The sequence below is a fragment of the Pristis pectinata genome, chromosome 20, assembly GCF_009764475.1.
Source record: "Pristis pectinata isolate sPriPec2 chromosome 20, sPriPec2.1.pri, whole genome shotgun sequence".
Classification (NCBI taxonomy): Eukaryota; Metazoa; Chordata; class Chondrichthyes; order Rhinopristiformes; family Pristidae; genus Pristis; species Pristis pectinata.
The window spans coordinates 11,178,799-11,197,743 of NC_067424.1; the positions used below are offsets into that span (position 1 = coordinate 11,178,799).

An 18,945-nucleotide genomic window follows, 5' to 3' on the forward strand; every position below is an offset into this window, starting at 1 on the left:
GTAAGCACTTCTCTATAAAGGGTAATGGAAAACTGGAACACTTTATCAGAAGGAAATGGGAGGTCAATTTAAACATTCATGATGCCGATTTTCATTAGGGAAGTGCATCAAGAGATTTGGTGCAAAGAACTGAAAGGCAGTCTTGAGCTAACGAGGGTGAGGGGGCATAATGGCCAAGTTCAGCATCTGTATTCCTCAGAAGCTATGAAGTGCTTCAAAAAATATAATCAGGGAGGAGTATTAATGATATAACAATAACCATCAAAGGGATGGACAAGGGAAGAGAGTTAGAGCTCTGAATAGATTTTTTTTTGGATTCTTGTTTCCATATTTTCCAGATGGCCAGCTGTCCCAATTTAAATTATATCAACTGCTTCTGTAAATGTCTTTTTAATAAGACAAATTAATACCTTGATTATTATCATCCATGGTACTTTTGTATCTCTTAATAGGAAGATTTTGAATAGATATTTATCCGTGGTCACAAGTCCTCTTGCAATCTTCCAGACAAAGATGAAATCAGATGACCCTAAAGTTTCAATCGTCTCATCCAAGCAACTGATGCTTAAGGTGGCTCCTACGGTGGTGGTCCTGGCGATCAGACTGCAGTCCTGGCTAATCAGACACAGGGAGTTTTTTAGGATGCAGTTATTCATCTTCCCGGTTTGGTTGAAGCCACAGTAATACTCGGACCTCCATCCCAGCCCGCAGGTTTTGCTACAAGGGTTTGCGCTGACCAACAACAGCCCAGTGATTGTGATATTCTCCAAGTCAGGAGGGAGGGTACTAATATCCCTTTGGCTGTTGGCCTGATGAATAAGGAAAGCAAAAAAGATGAGGACAAGGTAGAGGGAAGCACAAGGGTGTGGCATTTCTTTAGTGGGGTAGGGGGAAGGAATAAGAGGAGGGGCTTCAGTGTTGCAGATTACCCTATTTTAATAAGTCTTTATTACATCAACCACCAGCACAATGGAGCAATACGGGGTGAGCTTACACAACGGCAACATCAGTAAGGTTTCAGATGTACAATGGTCCAGAATTTGATGTCAAAGTAACTAGTAGGCCAATGCTGCTCACAATTATGTTCAAATAGTGCACTTGCTTCAGGTAAGGGGTGAATATCAAGATGTTGGTGTCCAAGTGCACTGTTTAAACCTTAATCAGGAAAATGGAATCTTAGTCTGCCTCAATATTGAAGTACATTGTGCAGCATGCATGTGCGAGTTTATTTTGAGATACAAACTGAACTCACCACAACTAGCTTTTTAACAAGTGACAATATTAACTAATACCAATGTTAAGTCTTATTCTTTTGGGTTTTAATTATTGATCTTTAATGTTATTTACATTTTACATCATCTTTCTCTTGGTCTCTCATTCCATCTCTTCTGAAATCAACTACCCCAATTTACATTCCCTTCTCAGTTCATTTGCTAATAATAGCACCATCCTGCAGTCTGATTAAGGAGGTACCTAGTTACTTATCCTGTTCAATCAAGTTTCAAATGCTTCAAATCCCATGCTGTGTGGTTACTAACCATATGCCAAACAAGAAAAGTGAAAATCTTAATGTTTCAGAGCTTTATTCACCCTCCTCAAAATCACCTTCCAGCAAAACAATGCTGGTGTTTCATCACAATGGCCCAATGACCTTCCTGATGAAATATCTATTTAAACTGATGTGAGAACTGGTCCGTGGAAAGATAGCATAAGCAAGGCAGAAAATTTCCCTGTTTAACATTTCTGTATTTCACACTAAAACTGATCTTTTAGTATCACTGAACTTACCATGTGCCCTGCCTCACCATGTCCAGTTAAGCTAACACAACTGACCTGGTCGGCCTACACTGTTCCTGGTCTGGCAATGCCTAGCTTTTAAATTTCTCAACCATATTTTCAAATCTCTCCTTAGCCTTTCATATCTTCGTCCCTGAAAACTCTTCCATCTTTATAACCATGAAATCTAACCCTAACTTGGATATTTGGAAACTCCAGCCATTTGCCCAACTAAACAAAAATACTTTGCCTATAGCATTAACTGAAAATCAGTATTTTTTTTCTCCCCAGAGTTAATAAAACACTGCTGGGGACAAGGAGAGATAAAGGACAGTGGCCAGAAGGAAACAGAGGATTGAACTAACTGGGAAATGGACTGAGTTACAGAAATTAGAAAAAGCTATATGACATTTACATTGTGCAAGTCAAAGCATTGAGCCTTTTGGATGTAAACTAGTGAAGTAGGAATGGACCCAGTAAGCATTCCTAGTCACAATTCTTCTTAGCCAATGATTTGGAAGTGTATTAGTGAATGGACAAGGAAGTGGCAGATGGAATATCATGTGGAAAATTGTGAGGTCATCCACTTTCATGGGGAAAATATAGAAAAGCAATGCATTGTTGGCTAGTGAGAGGTTGAAAGGTGTTGGTGTTCACAGGAAACTGGTATTGGTTTATAATTGTCACATGTACCAGGAAACAGTGAAAAGCTTTTGTTTGCCTGCCATCCAGACAGCTCATGCCATACATAAGTACATCAACCTGGCACCCAGTCAATGAAAGTTAATATGCAGGCACACCAAGCATTTGGCAGGGGGGCACGGGGGGAGCAAATGATATGCTCGCTTTTATTGCAAGAACATTTGGGTACAAGAGTACAGATGTCTTGCCCAATTATATAGGACGCTAGTGAGACCACGTCTGGAATAATGTGCACAGGTCTCATCTCCCTACCTACGGAAGTGAGAGAGCAGCAAAGATTCATCAGATTGATTCCGGGGATGACAGGTTTAGAGTGAGGCAAGAGTAAGCAGACTAGGCCAAGACTCTCCACAGGTAGAAGAATTAGAGGCCATAGTCACATAGCAATGCAAGCTCTTCAGCCCACTGAGTCCACACTGAGCACCAAGCACAATTTTTACACGAATCTAACTCTAGCCGATTTTTTCCCTCCCCATATTCCCATCAACAGATTCCACCACTCGCCTACCCACTACTACACAACTTACAGTGACCAATTAACCTACCGACCCATACATCTTTCGGATGTGAGAGCAAACGAAAGCACACAGAGGAAACCCAAATGATCACAGGGACATTGTGGAAACTCCATGCAGACAGAGCCAGAGATCAGGACCGAACCCTGCTCTCACTGAAACAGACTAAATTGATAAGGGGTTTGATGGTAGATGAAGGGGTTTGATGGTAGATGCAGAGGTAAAGATCAGCCAGGATTTTGAGGAACGCAGGAAAACATTTTTTCTGTCTTCTACTTATTATATTCTTATTTCATCTCAACTTCCTGTCAATACATTTTTAACAAATTTGTTTAAAATTGACTAAACACATTTAAAACCAGATTAATGTTTATTATTTACAGGAATAAAAAAATGTATGCACATTTGCTCAAACTATTCTTCTACATGTTCTGTACAGCGGCATTAGTTACCAAATACCACACTGCCCGAATCACTCAAATCCTCCACGCAAAACATATTATCAACCTGTTCAGTTTGAATGCAGCAGAGGACTGAGCAGGTTTTATTCTATCAACACTAAAAAGGATAATTATGAAATAACCTGACCCAAATGGAAGAGGTGGTACAACAACAACTGCTTTTAATAAAACCAGTGACTGTAGGGTTTATATGAAGCTATTTCTTACCAGCGCAGAGAGGGTTCACTGCAGCATCAGAATACAACACATCAGGAGAAGGTAAAGCAGTCCAGCTGTGAGTTGGTGGTGTCAGAGGACAAATCTAGAACTGCTGTCCATTCTCTGAAGAACTCATCAAGAAGATCACAACACCTAACTGTACTGAAATCTGGAATAGTTGTGCTGTTAAGAGTTGTAAGGATTTCTTTCCCTATACCACCATCTAACTGTTTAACAAAAAAAACCAAGCTTTTAGGGCAATTCTGTAGGAGTCTTCAAGAACTTTTTTTTTGCAAATTAAATAAAAGTTACAAAGCAAGTAACTGGACTGCTGCATTGAAATAAGATACCTTTTAACACGCTTACTTCTATGTGGGACGAAAACTAAATAGTCTCAATCCCAGACCATTCTGTTGCATTATTATAGGCCAAGCCTCTAGATATCATTAAATCAGGCTTGCAGAAGTAAGGATTGTGATAAATTAGAACAGGATAAGGAGAGAGAGGCTGGTGTGAATGTAGTATTTGCTCCTGCAGTGAGTACTGAGGAGATTAACAAAGTCGTATTTAAGGAAAAGCTTGACAAACACAAGGAATAAGGAACTGAAGGAAATGGAGATGGGGTTGAATGAAAAAGGATGGAAGGAGGCTTGTTTGGAGCATAAACGCCAGCACAGACTAGTTCAGAAAGGGTGTGTGTTAAACCACAATTTTTAAAAATAAAGTGTTACATTTTATTCCATTTTTTTCCCTCTCTGTTTGTGGTATCCATGATAGATGAGGGCTCCAGAAGGGAACTCCTCCCTACCACAAGAGATCAATCAGAGAAGTGGAAGGTGGAAATTTTGAAATGGCATCACAGAATTAAGCTATTACAGGGACAGAAGCACAGAGCCACAGTTCAATTCTTGGCTGCAGTGTTGTGAAGAATGCAGATACTAAATCTTGAGAAAATCCTACTTAGACTCAGGTTTTTACACCAAGGAGTTCTGAAGATGCAATCTGGGGCATGTCTTTTGCACCTTCAGCTGTGCATGTTATTTTGCATTGAATAAATAGACCAGGATCAAGAAAAAAAATAAAGAATCATTAAACGACGACCAGTATGGCCAAAGGAAAGACCAGAGCAGGTAACCTGAGAGGGGGGAGCAGGGTGTTTTAGGTGTCGTGTGCACGGGATCTTTATATTGTTTTGTGTATGGGATGGGGAAGAGGAGGAATACCACATGTGTAAACACCTGCAAGCCATTCATTAGCTGTGACATGTGGCTCTGAGAAGCTGCCCAAATTTATAATTATATATAAAGTCATAGAATTTTTCAACTGTAAGCAACAATTCTCATTTACCCATTCCTCTATCTGCAAGGCTGAACAATTGAGAAAACCGTGCGGGGTCTAATTTACTGAGAACAATTAGAAGAGTCAAGCTTTTCTTTTTGGACATGAAATCAAAACTAAATCACAGCTTTGACAGGCTATCCCATCTCAACCAGATTCCTCGTATCTACGTTTCTGGTCAGTTTTCCTTGTTCTCTACACTGTAGTATGACACCCAGGCCAGAACCCTGGTGGGCCTTCTAATAATGAACCCACCAAGGATTGCAAGGGCAGTGAGAAGGCCATATAAGCATGGACACACCTCTGGCATTTACCATTCCATTATAATCCATGGCATTAATCCTCACTCGTAGGTTGTGAGGGGCAAAGACCTCTTTGCCCTCCCAAGGTTAGAAAGCCAACTTTCAGCTCAGCAGTCTTGGATCCCAAAGACGAGAGCAACACATGCCTTACGGGAGGCAGTTATATCTCACTTCCCTGGGTCTACTGGACAATCACTCCTTCACCTATTAGAAGCAGCAGACCAAGTGTAACCGATCTTTACTGTTTGCGAATCAGCTAGTCTCCTGCCAGAGAATTACAGAGAAAACTGAAAAATTTCAGGTTCCAGAGGACCCGAGAGGTAGGTGACAGCATTTTGACAGTGTCTGGTTAGGTTGAGCCTGCCCATGTTCGGGGTAGGACCAAATCTGTTGCAAGCAGCAGAGGACACCACACAGCTGCTAAGTGGATGATTTAGACTTCAAGAGAACATGGAGGCAATAGAAACTCAGAAATGACAATATCCACCTCAACTCCAGTTCAATAAAGGTATCAGTCGCAGTCCGAAACAGTATTATCAGCCCAGCCCGTGCACAAAGAACAAAATCTATGACATTTAGCCTTTCATCGTCAGCTAGTCATCAGATTAACAATACAAAAGCTTAGAAATATAAACACCAAGGCATCCAGAAATTACTACAAATTTGTTATTTAAAAAAAAATGAGTGATGGAGTAGAGAGAGATTCATCCTTAGAAATTGGACTGCATGGGTCTTTACAGTGCACCAGACTAATCAGTGTTCAAAGCAGATAATCTTCCAGAGTCTAAAAGAATTACTCATAGAAAACTCTTCAAATGCAAAACTGCACAAGGTTAAGAGAACCCCCCCAAAAAAAGTGTTATGCACTCTGCTGAACCTTGCACATGTTTCTGATGTAAGTGCCCTCTGTTATGGTACAATGTGAAATGCAACACTACTCCATGACATTTGAAGACAGAAGCTTGGCATTCCCAGTGAATTGCTCAAGATGTCCAGTTGATTCGACTTTCCAAGGCCCACAGTTCTTCGGGAGGGTGGAAGGGAAAGCGTCTCCTGGTTCACGAAGGTCCTTTAGGGCTTTGGTATGCAAACTGACCAACAGCCATACTCTTTCTGGATATTGCATCATACCTACTAAAGTACGAAGGCAGCACAATAATTGCGGGGATGAAGGAGTATCTTCTCCCAACCTCACAGCAGGTCAGAAATAACGGCTCCTCCTAAAAACCCAAAAACACAGAAATGAAAAGTGAGACACCTGATGAGACTGACAATGAGAATAAAGCAAATTCTTAATTTTCGACTTCTGGCTTCAACATAAGTTGCTTAGTTACCTAGACTGATGTTGCTAAGCAGCAGAGTTTCAAAAAGTTTATATGCAAGACCATGCTTAGTAGAAGGGCATAGGAGTAGAACTCCATGGGGAGGAAACAGGCCAGCAAGCTAAAGTGATGCTCATGTGCCATTTGATTCTGTATTAATGAAAGAGGAATGGGTCTAAAATTGGGAGAAATGCAGCGGAAATGGATACTGATACAGAACAGTATTTGAAGTACTCTCAATAGCTTGCGTATTCTATCAAACTTAACATCACACTTAACATCACACTTTCATTACTCTTCACTTAATCAAAACTCCCTGGCAAATATAATCCAGCTTTTTGATATTCTGAGGGCATATTCCAATAAAAGGCTTGAAGCGAATAAGGAATTGCTATCAGAGATTCCAAATCAACTTTCATTGGCATGAAGGCTGAACTTACACTTAGGTTGCAGAAATACAAAATTTTGATCTCTGGATGTTAATCCGTAACATTGAAAATCTTGTGCCTAAAACAAATTTTCTGGTTTTGCTTTAAGAAAATGGAATTTTAATAAATCATTATGATAGAGTTCCAGTCAAAAGATTAACATTTAGTTTGCTAAAAACTCACTGCCTATCACCAAAACCGTACTCTGCTTGTGCCATCTGTTCTCCAAGACACCGCAACAATGCTGTGGAAGATCCTTTAACTGGAAAACACATCATTTTAACATTCTTACAGAGTTATTGGTGGGCATCAGACCACAAAACTAACTTGATTACAAAATAATCACAGTTAAGCAAGCTTTTAATTTTCACTTCTTTAATTATCCTTCTAAACAAAGTAAAATCAGAGTCCTTCCACTGGGGAACATATTTCTTGGTCTTCATTGTTCCAATTGGAAGTCTATACAACATTAAGATTACACAAGCTGCAGTTTATCATCAGTTAAAAGATCATTGGGCCTATGAGCCTGGAGTTCAGAAGGATGAGAAATGAACTAATTGAAACATATCATACTCTTAAGGGACATGACAGGGTAAACACAGAGGTAATGCTTCCCCTAGCTGGATTCCCTAGTACACAGGCTTACAATGTCAAAACAAGGTCAGTCATTCAGAACTGAGCTGGAAGAAATTCCTTCTCCCAGAAGTTCAGAAACCTTTGGAATTCTCTACCTAAGAGTATATGCATTACAGATTCATCAACAGATTTTTGGATATTACGGGAATCAGAGGATATTAGCAGAGAAAAGCGGTACAGAGATAAAAGAGTGAGCGGTGGGGCAGGGACGAGTGGTCTACTCCAGCTTCTGTTTATTGTGATCTTATGTACCATTTACTTTGTTAAACTTATATCTGTTTTACTCTTGTGTTTTAAATACCGCTTCTCCTAAAGCAATAATTTGGAACTTAGATATACGTCACTGCTCAGATGCCTCCATTCTAAGGCTACGTTCACATGTTTTGCAAGTTTTCCATAAGTGACCCCTACCTATAAGACAACTGGCTCTTGTTGCATTGCGTCCAACACTTGAACAACTTCATTGCCTTTGGCCACCAGGAAAAAGTATTTAAAGTGCATAATTTTATCAGTGTCTCCACTGCCTTGTATTCTATTGTTTTGAGTTATGTGATTCAGCAATCTGCATGCTTTATTGATTTCAGTTCTTAAGGTAAGGTATCTTTATTAGCCACATGTACATCGAAACACACAGTGAAATGCATCTTTTGCGTAGAGTGTTCTGGGGGCAGCCCACAAGTGTCGCCACACTTCTGGTGCCAACATAGCATGCCCACAACTTCCTAACCTGTATGTCTTTGGAATGTGAGAGGAAACCAGAGCCCCGGAAGAAACCCACCCAGACACAGGGAGAACACACAAACTCCTTACAGACTGCGGCCGGAATTGAACCCAGGTCGCTGGCACTGTAAAGCGTTACACTAACCACTACACTACCGTGCCTGCTAGTTTAAAATGTTTTACCTCCAAGTCTAGGGTGGTTCATGTTGTTTAATACATTTCAAACCACAGTTCACCTGTAGCGGAAATTTCCCACAAATGTTTGAAAGTCATTGCATTAAGCAAATAGAGTAAAATGAACTAATGACAGGTAAGCCAATCCATTATATTACAGCACAGAATGTAGCCCTTCTGCCCAACATTCGGCACAGACTATCTAGAACAGCCATCGAGTTAGTCTCACTCATGTAACCCTACGTATTTTTTTCCCAGGTTTCCTTTGAGTACTATTACCTACATCTCACCTAGAAATGCATTCCAAACCCTAACCAAGTAAGCAAGCTTTCTCTCATGTCACCTTCAGTTCTGTTGCCAAATATCTTAAATCTGTGCCTTCTGATGAGTTTACAATGGATTGAACAGTATGGAATGTTGAGTTGAGGTGTAGTAGTTGCCAAAGCTTTTCTCTTTCCTCACTGTGCAACTCCAGTAGAATCGAGTGCATTCTGGGTTCATCCACCAGGCACAGAAATTGTAAATGGGAGTATTGGGAGTCATCAGTGAATGGGAAAGATTGGGAATGACCTTTTAAATGAGGCAGGGCAGCAAATAATAAAGAGCATAACAGAATAATCATTTCCTATAGTAAGTGGAACAATGCCAGAAGACAAAGATTTAAGAAGACTGGTAAAAGAATCAGGGTAAATGAATAGATTGTTTTTTTTTAATGCAGCAAGCTATTGCAATTTTAAATGCACTGCATCTGAAAAAATTGTGGAAACAACTTTACAAGTAATTTTCAAAAGGGTATTTGATAAATACTTGCAGAAAAACGTCAGTACTATGGTGACCTTGCAAAGACTCTGCACATCCATCAAAAGGCCTACTGTGGTTTATCATGGAGTAGCTGAGGTGAGTAGATGAGATATGTTTAAGGGGAAGCTGGATGAACACACAAGGGGGAAAAGGATAAGGTGATATGATTGGATGAAGAGAGATGGGAGGAGCATTGTCTGGAGCATATACATCAGCAGGCCAGTTGAGCAGAGCACACTGGTTGTGTGTTGCAAATTCTATGTAAATCCATGCAATTACATAGCTAACTCACTTCACCCTCCCCCATGCAAAAGCAGAACCAGGAACCAGAGGAAATGAAGGGAAGAGGGAAAGGGAAAGCACAGGTACCAGGCAAGCTGCAGGAGCTCCCACCATGGTCCTTACCTGCGGGTGGCTCGGCCACTTCCGCCAGCTCCTTGCCCTTCACTGCTCCTTCCAAAGGTTGACCTCTGTCCCCTTTGAAGGCTTTCGACTTAATGAAATCTTTCTCTTTACCTTTCGTTCCTTTTGGTCGGCCCGCTTGCTTTTTCTTCGACTTGCCGTCGCCCTTCACACCCAGCAACGGGTGAACTTCTGCAAGAGAAAACAGAGGTGGCATTAATCTGGCCTTGGAAGCAACTGGTTCAGGATCAGCAGAATGGTTGGAAGGGGCGAGGTGGATGCTAAGGTCAGTCAACATTCTTGATATTAACTGCTACCCATAGATAGCCAGTGATCCCTCTTTCATTTGTTAATCTGCACAATGGCAATCTAGATTTAGATGCTCAAAACTCCAGAGGCTCAAACTGTCTCCATACAATTCTTTGCGATGATCTCTTCCATCGTAGTCTTTTATATCTTCTTACCTTACACTTAAAATGATAAAAATGGCCATTCAATCCGTTGGTGGCTCTCAGAGGAGCAGTTCCATTCTTCGTCTCCCTGCTTCCCTCTACCCCATAATGTATTCTTCCTCATATGTGATGATCCTTTTGATTCTCTTCACTACAACCCCACACTAAAGAGTAAATTACCAAAACCAATTAATCTACCAGCATGTCTTTGGGATGCAGGAGGAAAACAGAGTACCCAGAGGAAATCCACTCAATCACAGAGAGAATGTGCGAACTCTGCACAGAAAGCACCCAAGGTCAGGATTGAACCCAGAGCCAGCCCTGAAGATGTAGCAACTGCTGCTCCATATACTTGTTTACTTACCCTCATTTGATCCTTCTTCTGTTTCTATTTCTTAAACTTCTCAAAAAAAAATCAACAAAGAGTCTGAAAATACACAGCTGGTCACTGCAAATCCTCGAGTGGTCATGTGATTTAGAGGCAAGGAGCCCTTACACTCTCTATACAGCATTTTGTTAAACATTATTTCTTTTGAACATCATCTCACCCTCTCACCTGCACCTATGAGAAGCAACAGATAAAAATGGATTTCAAGTCAGGCTATGACCACTAAGTTGTATTATTGGTAATTGGTTCATTATTGTCACATGCACCGAGATACAGTGAAAAGATATTCTTTGGATGTCATCCAGACAGATCATTCCATACACAAGTACATTGAGCTAGCACAAAAAGAAAACAATAACAGAATGCAGAATGTAGTGTTACAGTTACAGACAAAGTGCAGTGCAGGTAGACTAATAAAGTGCAAGGACCATCATAAGGTAGACTGAGAAATCAAGAGTTCATCTTTATCGTAAGAGAGGTCCGTTCAAGAGTCTTATAGCAGCAGGACAGAAGATGTCCTTGAGCCTGGTGGTACGTGGTTTCAAGCTTTTGTATCTTCTGCCCATTGGAAGGGGAGAGAAGAGAGAATGACAGGGTTGGGAGGGGCCCTTGATTATGTTGGCTGCTTTCCCGAGGCAGTGGGAAGTGTAGATAGTCAATGGAGGGGAGGCTGGTTTGCGTGATAGACTGGGCTGTGTTTACAATTAAGGGCACAGGTTAGGTCAATATCTTCCAATCTCCCACATAAGTACTTCTCATTATATAATGAGCACTGTTTCCTATCAGAAAAGCACTTCAGGAAGTCATTACTTCCCCTTTTACTACATTTATTAGTCCAAATCTTGAAAGAAAGATTTAGGATAAAGCCTTGATCATTCCACACTCAGTAAGAGATTAAGGGATGAAAAGCTCTTGCATTTATAGAGAAAATATTGTTATGATTCTAGGACGTCCCAAAGTGCTTTGCAGCTAATGAAATTATGGAATGTCACAGCTGAAATGTAGAAGTGCAGGTAATTTGTGCAGAGAAAGCTCCCACAAAAAATGTACAGATACACACTAGATCATTTATTTTTAAATGCTTATTGAAGGGTAGATATTGGCCCTAATACCACATACTACTCCCCTACTCGTCTCCTCTGAACAAAATCCCACTGCACTCAAGCACAAGTTTGTTTTCGAAAAAAGTAAAAGCTGCAACTTGAACTCTTATCTTCCTTGGTTAGCAATATTTATACAATATAAAGAAAACACAAAATCAATGGATCTTTTCTCACCCACAGCAGAACTCATTCTCCGTGCCATGAAAGGCAAGTTTAAATTCTTTTAACATTTGTGCTGAAGAGTCTTTTTAGCAGTTCACATGGTGTGACATATTTCTGTAGTCTAAAGAATGCCTACACAGAGGAAATTTTATGGCTGCTATGAATGAACCAGTGGGAAGGCCCAAATACTTGGTGCAAATCTTATCCCTTGAGAGTATCATACAAGGACAAGTAGAGGGGGACATTCACAAGGAAAGAAAATACATGCAGTTGCAAAATTATTAATATATTAGATACACACACACACACACACACACACACACACACGTAACTAAATATAATTCTACAATGCAGGAGGCCATTATGTCTGTACTTTGAACAATTAATCCCACTACTTCAATCTTTCCCCAGAGACCTCCATTTTTTTTTCCATATTCAATTACCTTTTGAAAGTTATTATTGAATCTCCTTCTACCATCCTTCTGGGCAGTGCAAATTCCATTAAAAATCTAATTAATCAGGAGCAAAGAACTCAGCTTAAAACCTCAGTCAATTAATATAATGCCCAAAGAGGCACTAAGCTATATGAGTCAATTGCTTGTTTCAGGGAAATTAGTTCCAGAACTGGAGAACTACAATACAAATCAATACCTCCAATACCTTGGATAGGAGGGGCGGAATGCCACTCAGTCAGCATCGCCATTTGTGATTACCAACCAATGATTTAAAGGGTCTGGAGACCTATCAAGAATGCTGGAGTTGGGAGAGGGTCAAATTCAGAGGCAATGTTTTTCTTTACAAGTGAGCATTAAGAACTTTGAGGTATTTGAGCACAATCAAAAACACAGTCATTCAATCACAGTACTTCTTAATCCTCTCAACTTCCCAAAGAGCATCATAGGCACATTTTAAATGACACCTTCACTAACGTTCAGCATTTGAACAAAGCAGCAGACAGGAGGCACAGAGACAGCAAAAGAAAGAAGAAAATGCTAGTAACTGGTCTGATGAAGAACAAGTAAACCAATTACCATCAGATGGTACTCCTTGTAGTTCAATATTAGTCATCTTGGGTTTCTTCTTGGGTGGTTGCGATCCATCAGTTGATGCCTGCCTCTTTTTCTCTGGGTTGTTGAGGTCATCAATTCCAGGGTTCTGCCAAAATATCAGTGAATAAAAAGCCTTTAGGAGTAAGCACAGTTCACCAACTGTAACGCTACCCTACTTTGTGTATGCTTGTCTTATTGTGGTCACAAAATTGGTAAATGCAACCCATGGCAGGGTTGGTATAGTACAAGCAAGAAAATAAAGTAACAATAACCATGTCGTGATGAAGAAAGAGGCCGCAACATAAGGAACAAGAAAGAACAAATTACTAAGGAAACTGGCAAATGAAAATGAAGTGTTGAGCAACATATACACGAGAGTAAGTAAATTTCCAATAACTGTCTTCAGAATTAAAGACAGCAAGTTTTCATTTCAGAGAGCCAGATATTGGAATTGAAAAACTAAGGTTCATCAAATATGCCTTCGATAGCAATCCCAAAGGACTATTATCAATCAAACCCCGACAGAGAAACACATGTGGAGATACCTGGACAGGTGATCAAAAGTTTGATCAAACAGGTAGGTTTCAAGGAGAGTCTGAAAAGGAGAGAAAGAGATACTGGAAGAGAACATTAGATCTCGGGGCCTTGACAGTCTAGAAACATGCAACAGGCCAGAACCTGAGAGACAGAGAAGGGCAACAACATAAGAAATAGAGACACAAGAGACTGCAGATGCTGGAATCTGGAACAACAAACAATCTGCTGGAAGAACTCAGCAGATCGAGCAGCATCTGTGGAGGGGAAAGGAATTGTCAACGTTTCGGGTCAAAACCCAGCATCAGCACTGAGAGTGGAGAGGCGGGATGGCCAGAATAAAGAGGAGAAGGGGAGTGGCAAGAAAGCATTCCAAGGTGATTGGTGGACTTCGGAAGGGTGCAAGATGACAGACAGGTAGTGCCCGGTAGGGGAGGTGAGCGGGGGGTGGAGTTGGAAGATAGTAGCAGGTGAGTGATAGATGGAGGCAGACAGAGAGAGAGGAAAAAGGGAAAAAAAAACAGATGGAGCAAGGTGGGGGAGGGGAGTGTGAAGATAGGAGGATATAGCCTCTCAACACCTAGTCTGAAAACCCCTCTCAAGAGTCTGTCACAATGCAATCACCTCTCTTGTAAACTCCATTAATATAGGCCAATCTTATGAAATCTCTCCTCATAGCTCAAAGCTTTAACTCGGGAAACAATTTGGTAACTCTGCACCAACTCCAAGGCAAGTATATCTTTCTTTAGGTTATATAGGGCTGGATGGGAGTTCACAGACAGGGAGAGTTAGAAGATGGAAGGATCTTTGAACAAGAATAATTTTAAATTCGAGGCTAATTTGGACGTGAGCCAACAAAGGTCAGTACACTTTGACTGTACAACACCGACTGTTCATTTCCTTCCATAGACATTACCTGACCTGCTGAGTTGCTCCAGCATTTTGTGTTGCTCCAGATTCCAGCATCTGCAGAATCTCTTGTGTCTCAGTACACCCAGACTGTACCATCATCCATCAGAGATTGACAGATTTTTAGATAGTAAGGGAATCAAGGGATTTGAGATTAATGCAGGAAATGGGGCTGAGATAATATATATATAAGAAACAGCCATGATCATACTGTGCAGGCATAAGGGCCTGGATGTCCACCTCAGTAGCAAGAACTTTGGATGACTTAATTGCACTGGAGTTGGTGCAGGGGAGATTTATCGAGATGTCAGGACTAGAAAGCCTTTGCTGTGAAAGAAGATTAGAAGAGCAAGGGAGTTTTCTTTGCAACAGAGGGGAGGATTTAATTGAGAGGTATATAATTATGAAGGGCTAGAAAGAGCCAACTTTTCTTAACAGAGGGTTGAAAACCCTGGGGCACAGATCTAAAGTAAACGGTAGAACGATTATATGGGAGATGAGGAAAAGGGGAAGTAGGGATCTGGATGTCACTGTATGAAAATCTGCATCATTTGGATAGCCATGACCTCCAGGGCTATAGATCAAATGCTGAAAGGTGGCATATAACCTTTGCACCATTCTGTTGTTTTGCATTCGTCGCTGTATTCATTCTTACCATGTACACTGCTTACTCTGTGGTCTTCAAGCGAGCAAGGAATTTCATTGCACCCTGGTGTATGTGACAATAAACTAATCTGAATCTGATATGGCTGGATAGCTCTTTTTAGACTGGCATGGTGGGCCAAACATCTTCCTTGTGTCTCATAAATTTTCAGTGATTCAGAAATGCTCAGAAGCTCATCTAAGACTCAAATATGGCATACAGGTTGCGCCATGTTTTGTTCAGTGTTAGTCAACTGCCAGAGCTGGTGGTTAGGGACCAGATAATGACAACCAGATCTACCATTCCTGGTCATTTGCATTACCAACAATTCCATTACCATCATGGCAATCACCAATGAGGTTAGTGAGGTTAGGAAAAACCTAGTGGTTTGGAATCTAACATCAAAAGGCACTTGGTTCCTCCCAAACACCCAACACTTAACATACAATTTCTCATTCTGCTCAAGATGTTCATAAATATTATCCCGAAACATTCCAAGACAATACTTAATAGAGCCAAACTTTCAAACTGGTTTACATTGTAAACTCCCCAAATACAACATTACAAATAAGGTTACTGTAACCTGTTCCCTACATTCAAAGGACTATTTTGCAAGAATACTGAATTCAACTATGTAAGTTTATCTCTTTTCCCCCGCCTGTTTATACCCTTGAGCTAAGGCACCAATCTCACTTGCACTGGCTCAGGGGGAGGTCCATATGGATTCTCTTCAGGATCTTCCACTTCTGGTGATATTGGAAGGTAAAGCAAGGCTTTGCAATCTTCAAATTCTTCATCACTGCAACAAAATAATGCAATAAACAATACTACAGATACACTCAAACTTGTAAACTGCTCTGTTCAGTTAAAAAAAAGAAAGCAACTTTTTCCAGCCGTGATTCCATACGAAATGTTGAAGACTGCCAAGAATCCAGCCGCACATATGCGTACTAGTGCATCAATAACAGAAAGTGTAATCCTGTATTGGAGAAGTATTCACTAGTAGCTCATTAGACCAACATATTACGATTAGTGTATGCTCAGTTGTGGGTATCCTATCCTGAGAAAGATCTCAAGATCAATACATACAATTTTTTTTATATAAAGCAATTTGAAGTAGTGCTCTTCAATAGACAGTAGTTGCTCTGAAACTAATTTTGCCAGATTTTGGCAAATTAAAGCATGGTGTAATATTCCCAAGACCAAAATCATGGAAAGGTATTCAGAAATAAGACCCCATTGTGGATTCCTCTTTAGCCCAAATCATTATGGGCAGTTCCATTCCCACGACTGCCACACCGTGATACTCTAACAATTTGGTCCTAACATCTACCACACGATGTGATATACTCCTATAGGCTAGCTTGGTACATAAATATGAAGAGCTTCAAAGTCACCTGAATTTCTGGAAATATGAAATAATAATAGAAAATGCTGGGAATACTCAGCAGATCTGGAGAGAAACTGAATTAAAGTTTCAGATCATCAAAGATCCCCACTGTCCAGGCCATGCCAACTTTTCACAGCTACCATCAGGCAGGGGGTACAGAAGCCTGAAGTCCCACACCATCAGGTTCAAGAACAGCAACTTCCCTTCAACCATTCGGTTCTTACCACTACAGCTTAGCAGTACTAAGACCACTCTGATCACTTTGTACTAAGATGGACTTTGTTTTTATGTTGTTCTAATTGTGTTTTTTTCTTGCAAAAATTGTTTATAATTTACATTTAATTTATGTTTTTCTTGTGAATGCTGCTTATATGATGCTATGTGCCTGTGACACGGCTGCAAGTAAGTTTTTCATTGCACCTGTGCATACATGTACTTTTGTATCTGACAATAAACTCGACTTTGACTTTCATCAGATGCTGCAGGAGCTGTTGAGTATTTACAGCTTTTTCTGCTTTTATCACAAGAATTTCAAAGTACATAAAAGAAGAGCAATTCTGTATCAGCAAAGTACTCACTTTTACTTTGAATACAGAACAACGTGCAGAGAGTACATCCTGGAACTCTCAAACCTATAACAACATCTGAGCAGCTTCACTACGTAACTGCAACAGTTCAAGTCAGCAGCTCACCATGACCACAATGAGCAATGAATGCTGGACTTCTCAAAGATGGCTGTGTTTCAAGAACAAATATTTAAAAACACATCAGAGAGGTGGCAGAAGGTAATTTGATGTTGAAACAAATATTATCCGCAAGCAACACGGGAATTTCCCAGCCTTAGAATGAAAGTTTGATTTGCCACATCACTCAACAGCAGACGCCAGGTTGCAGTTAGCTACCTGCTACAAAATGCAGCAATAGGATCCACAGATGTCACATCAACTTCTTCATCCTCTGCTGCATCTCCACCTAAAATTATTTCATATAGAAATAGGACAAAAGAAAAAAAAAATCGATATTAAAAGAACATCAGTTCTTCACAAGATAAAGCAGATTATCAGTACAATAAGATAATGAACTCAAAGAGAAGTAGAGTCTGTCACAATTCACATATATTAATTTGGCAAAATATTGAAATAAACCTTCAATAAGTTTTATTAAGAATATTATTTTTGAAGCCAATATCTAACATCCAATGGAGACTTTTGAACCCAGATTGTTTCCTTGAACAGTGCTGCACGCACTCACAAGTACATCAGCAATTCCCCAATGCTATATGGAAGTAAAAGCATATGGACTCACAACAGACATTCAGGTTGTGCTTGAAGCCAAGCCAAAAAGAGAACCAGAAAGCAAATTTTTGGAAGTGAATTAACAGAAAGGAGAATTTATCTCACAATTCATAATGTGACAGGCAATCAAATAAGCAAATCCACCAGAACTTGAGTGCTCAGCTGAATTATAGAATTAAGAAAAAAACCCAAAAGCTTGAATAGTAAGAAAGAACTGATTTGACCTTGTATATTTTAAAATTGATCTTTAAATCCCAGTATAATCAAGGGTAGTTTCCTAGTATGGAATACTAGAAAGGCTCCATGGAAAAGCTCTGCCACACTGCATATCTACAAGGGCTCATTTAAAAGATTGTGGAACACGTATTAAAATGTTGAACAGTTTAAGTATGGCCAAGCAGTGTAATACTGGCTCCTTGCTGTAAACCCGTTACTATATGGTTAAACTCCTTTGAAATAAATTTGGTTAGCAGCATGCCTGACTGCAACATTTTCATCTAATTAGAGATATGAGTGGTCATGTAATGGTCAAGTCATTTGCATCTTTATTGCTCAATATGCTGCCTTAATCATAACACATGTAACACCAAAGTTTCAGCAGGTGCAGTAGTACATTCATTAATAGCCACTCAGCAAAGCTAGACAGATATCCTTACCAGTCTGCTCTGGCTCACTCTTATCTTCATCCTCAATATCAAACTCTGATTCTCTCTCTTCATATTCAACGTTCTCGTCTAACTCCTTAAAGTCTGGAGCAAAAGCACTCCAGTTTTCCTAAAAAGATACAACCAGATTAGGCAAACAGGCTCCACTCAGGATATGATGCGACAAAGGTCCAAACCAGAAATAAAAGGCTGAAAAACACAATGATGCTGGAGGAACTCAGCAGGCCAGGCAGCATCCGTGGAGAAAAGCAGGTGGTCAACGTTTCAGGTCAGGACCCTTCTTCAGGACTGAAGACAGGAAAAGCGGAAGCCCAATATATAGGAGGGAAAAGCAGAGTAGTGAAAGGTGGACAAAAGAGGGGAGGCAGGGGTGGGCACAAGGTAGTGATAGGTAGATGCAGGTAAGAGATAGTGATAGGCAGGTGCAGGGGAGGAGGGGAGAGCAGATCCACTGGGGGATGGGTCAAAGGTAAGGAGAGAAAAGGGAAAAAAAGAGAAAAGGAGAGAAAGGCTGGAAGAGGGAAAAAAAGCATGGGGGGGGGGGGGTGGTGGAGGGGGTTGTTGTGGGGATTACTTAATG

At 40.4% G+C, this 18,945-nt stretch overlaps 1 protein-coding gene across 4 annotated transcripts in view; it reads right to left on the minus strand.

Moving 5' to 3' along the window:
• Positions 1-983: 983 nt before the first annotated feature.
• Positions 984-18,945, minus strand: part of rbbp5 (retinoblastoma binding protein 5) — a 37,672-nt gene continuing 19,710 nt past the window's right edge. The window contains exons 10-16 of one of the 4 annotated variants that reach the window (XM_052034786.1): positions 18,357-18,474; positions 17,308-17,377; positions 15,709-15,814; positions 12,912-13,035; positions 9,779-9,967; positions 7,226-7,304; positions 984-6,512 (exon numbers count right to left, since the gene is read on the minus strand). In XM_052034786.1, coding sequence (XP_051890746.1) covers positions 6,494-6,512; positions 7,226-7,304; positions 9,779-9,967; positions 12,912-13,035; positions 15,709-15,814; positions 17,308-17,377; positions 18,357-18,474 — 705 coding nt within the window. In that variant the 3' untranslated portion in view covers positions 984-6,493. The remainder of the gene's footprint in view (positions 6,513-7,225; positions 7,305-9,778; positions 9,968-12,911; positions 13,036-15,708; positions 15,815-17,307; positions 17,378-18,356; positions 18,475-18,945) is intronic. The other 3 variants (XM_052034789.1, XM_052034788.1, XM_052034790.1) reach the window with 3 other exon arrangements.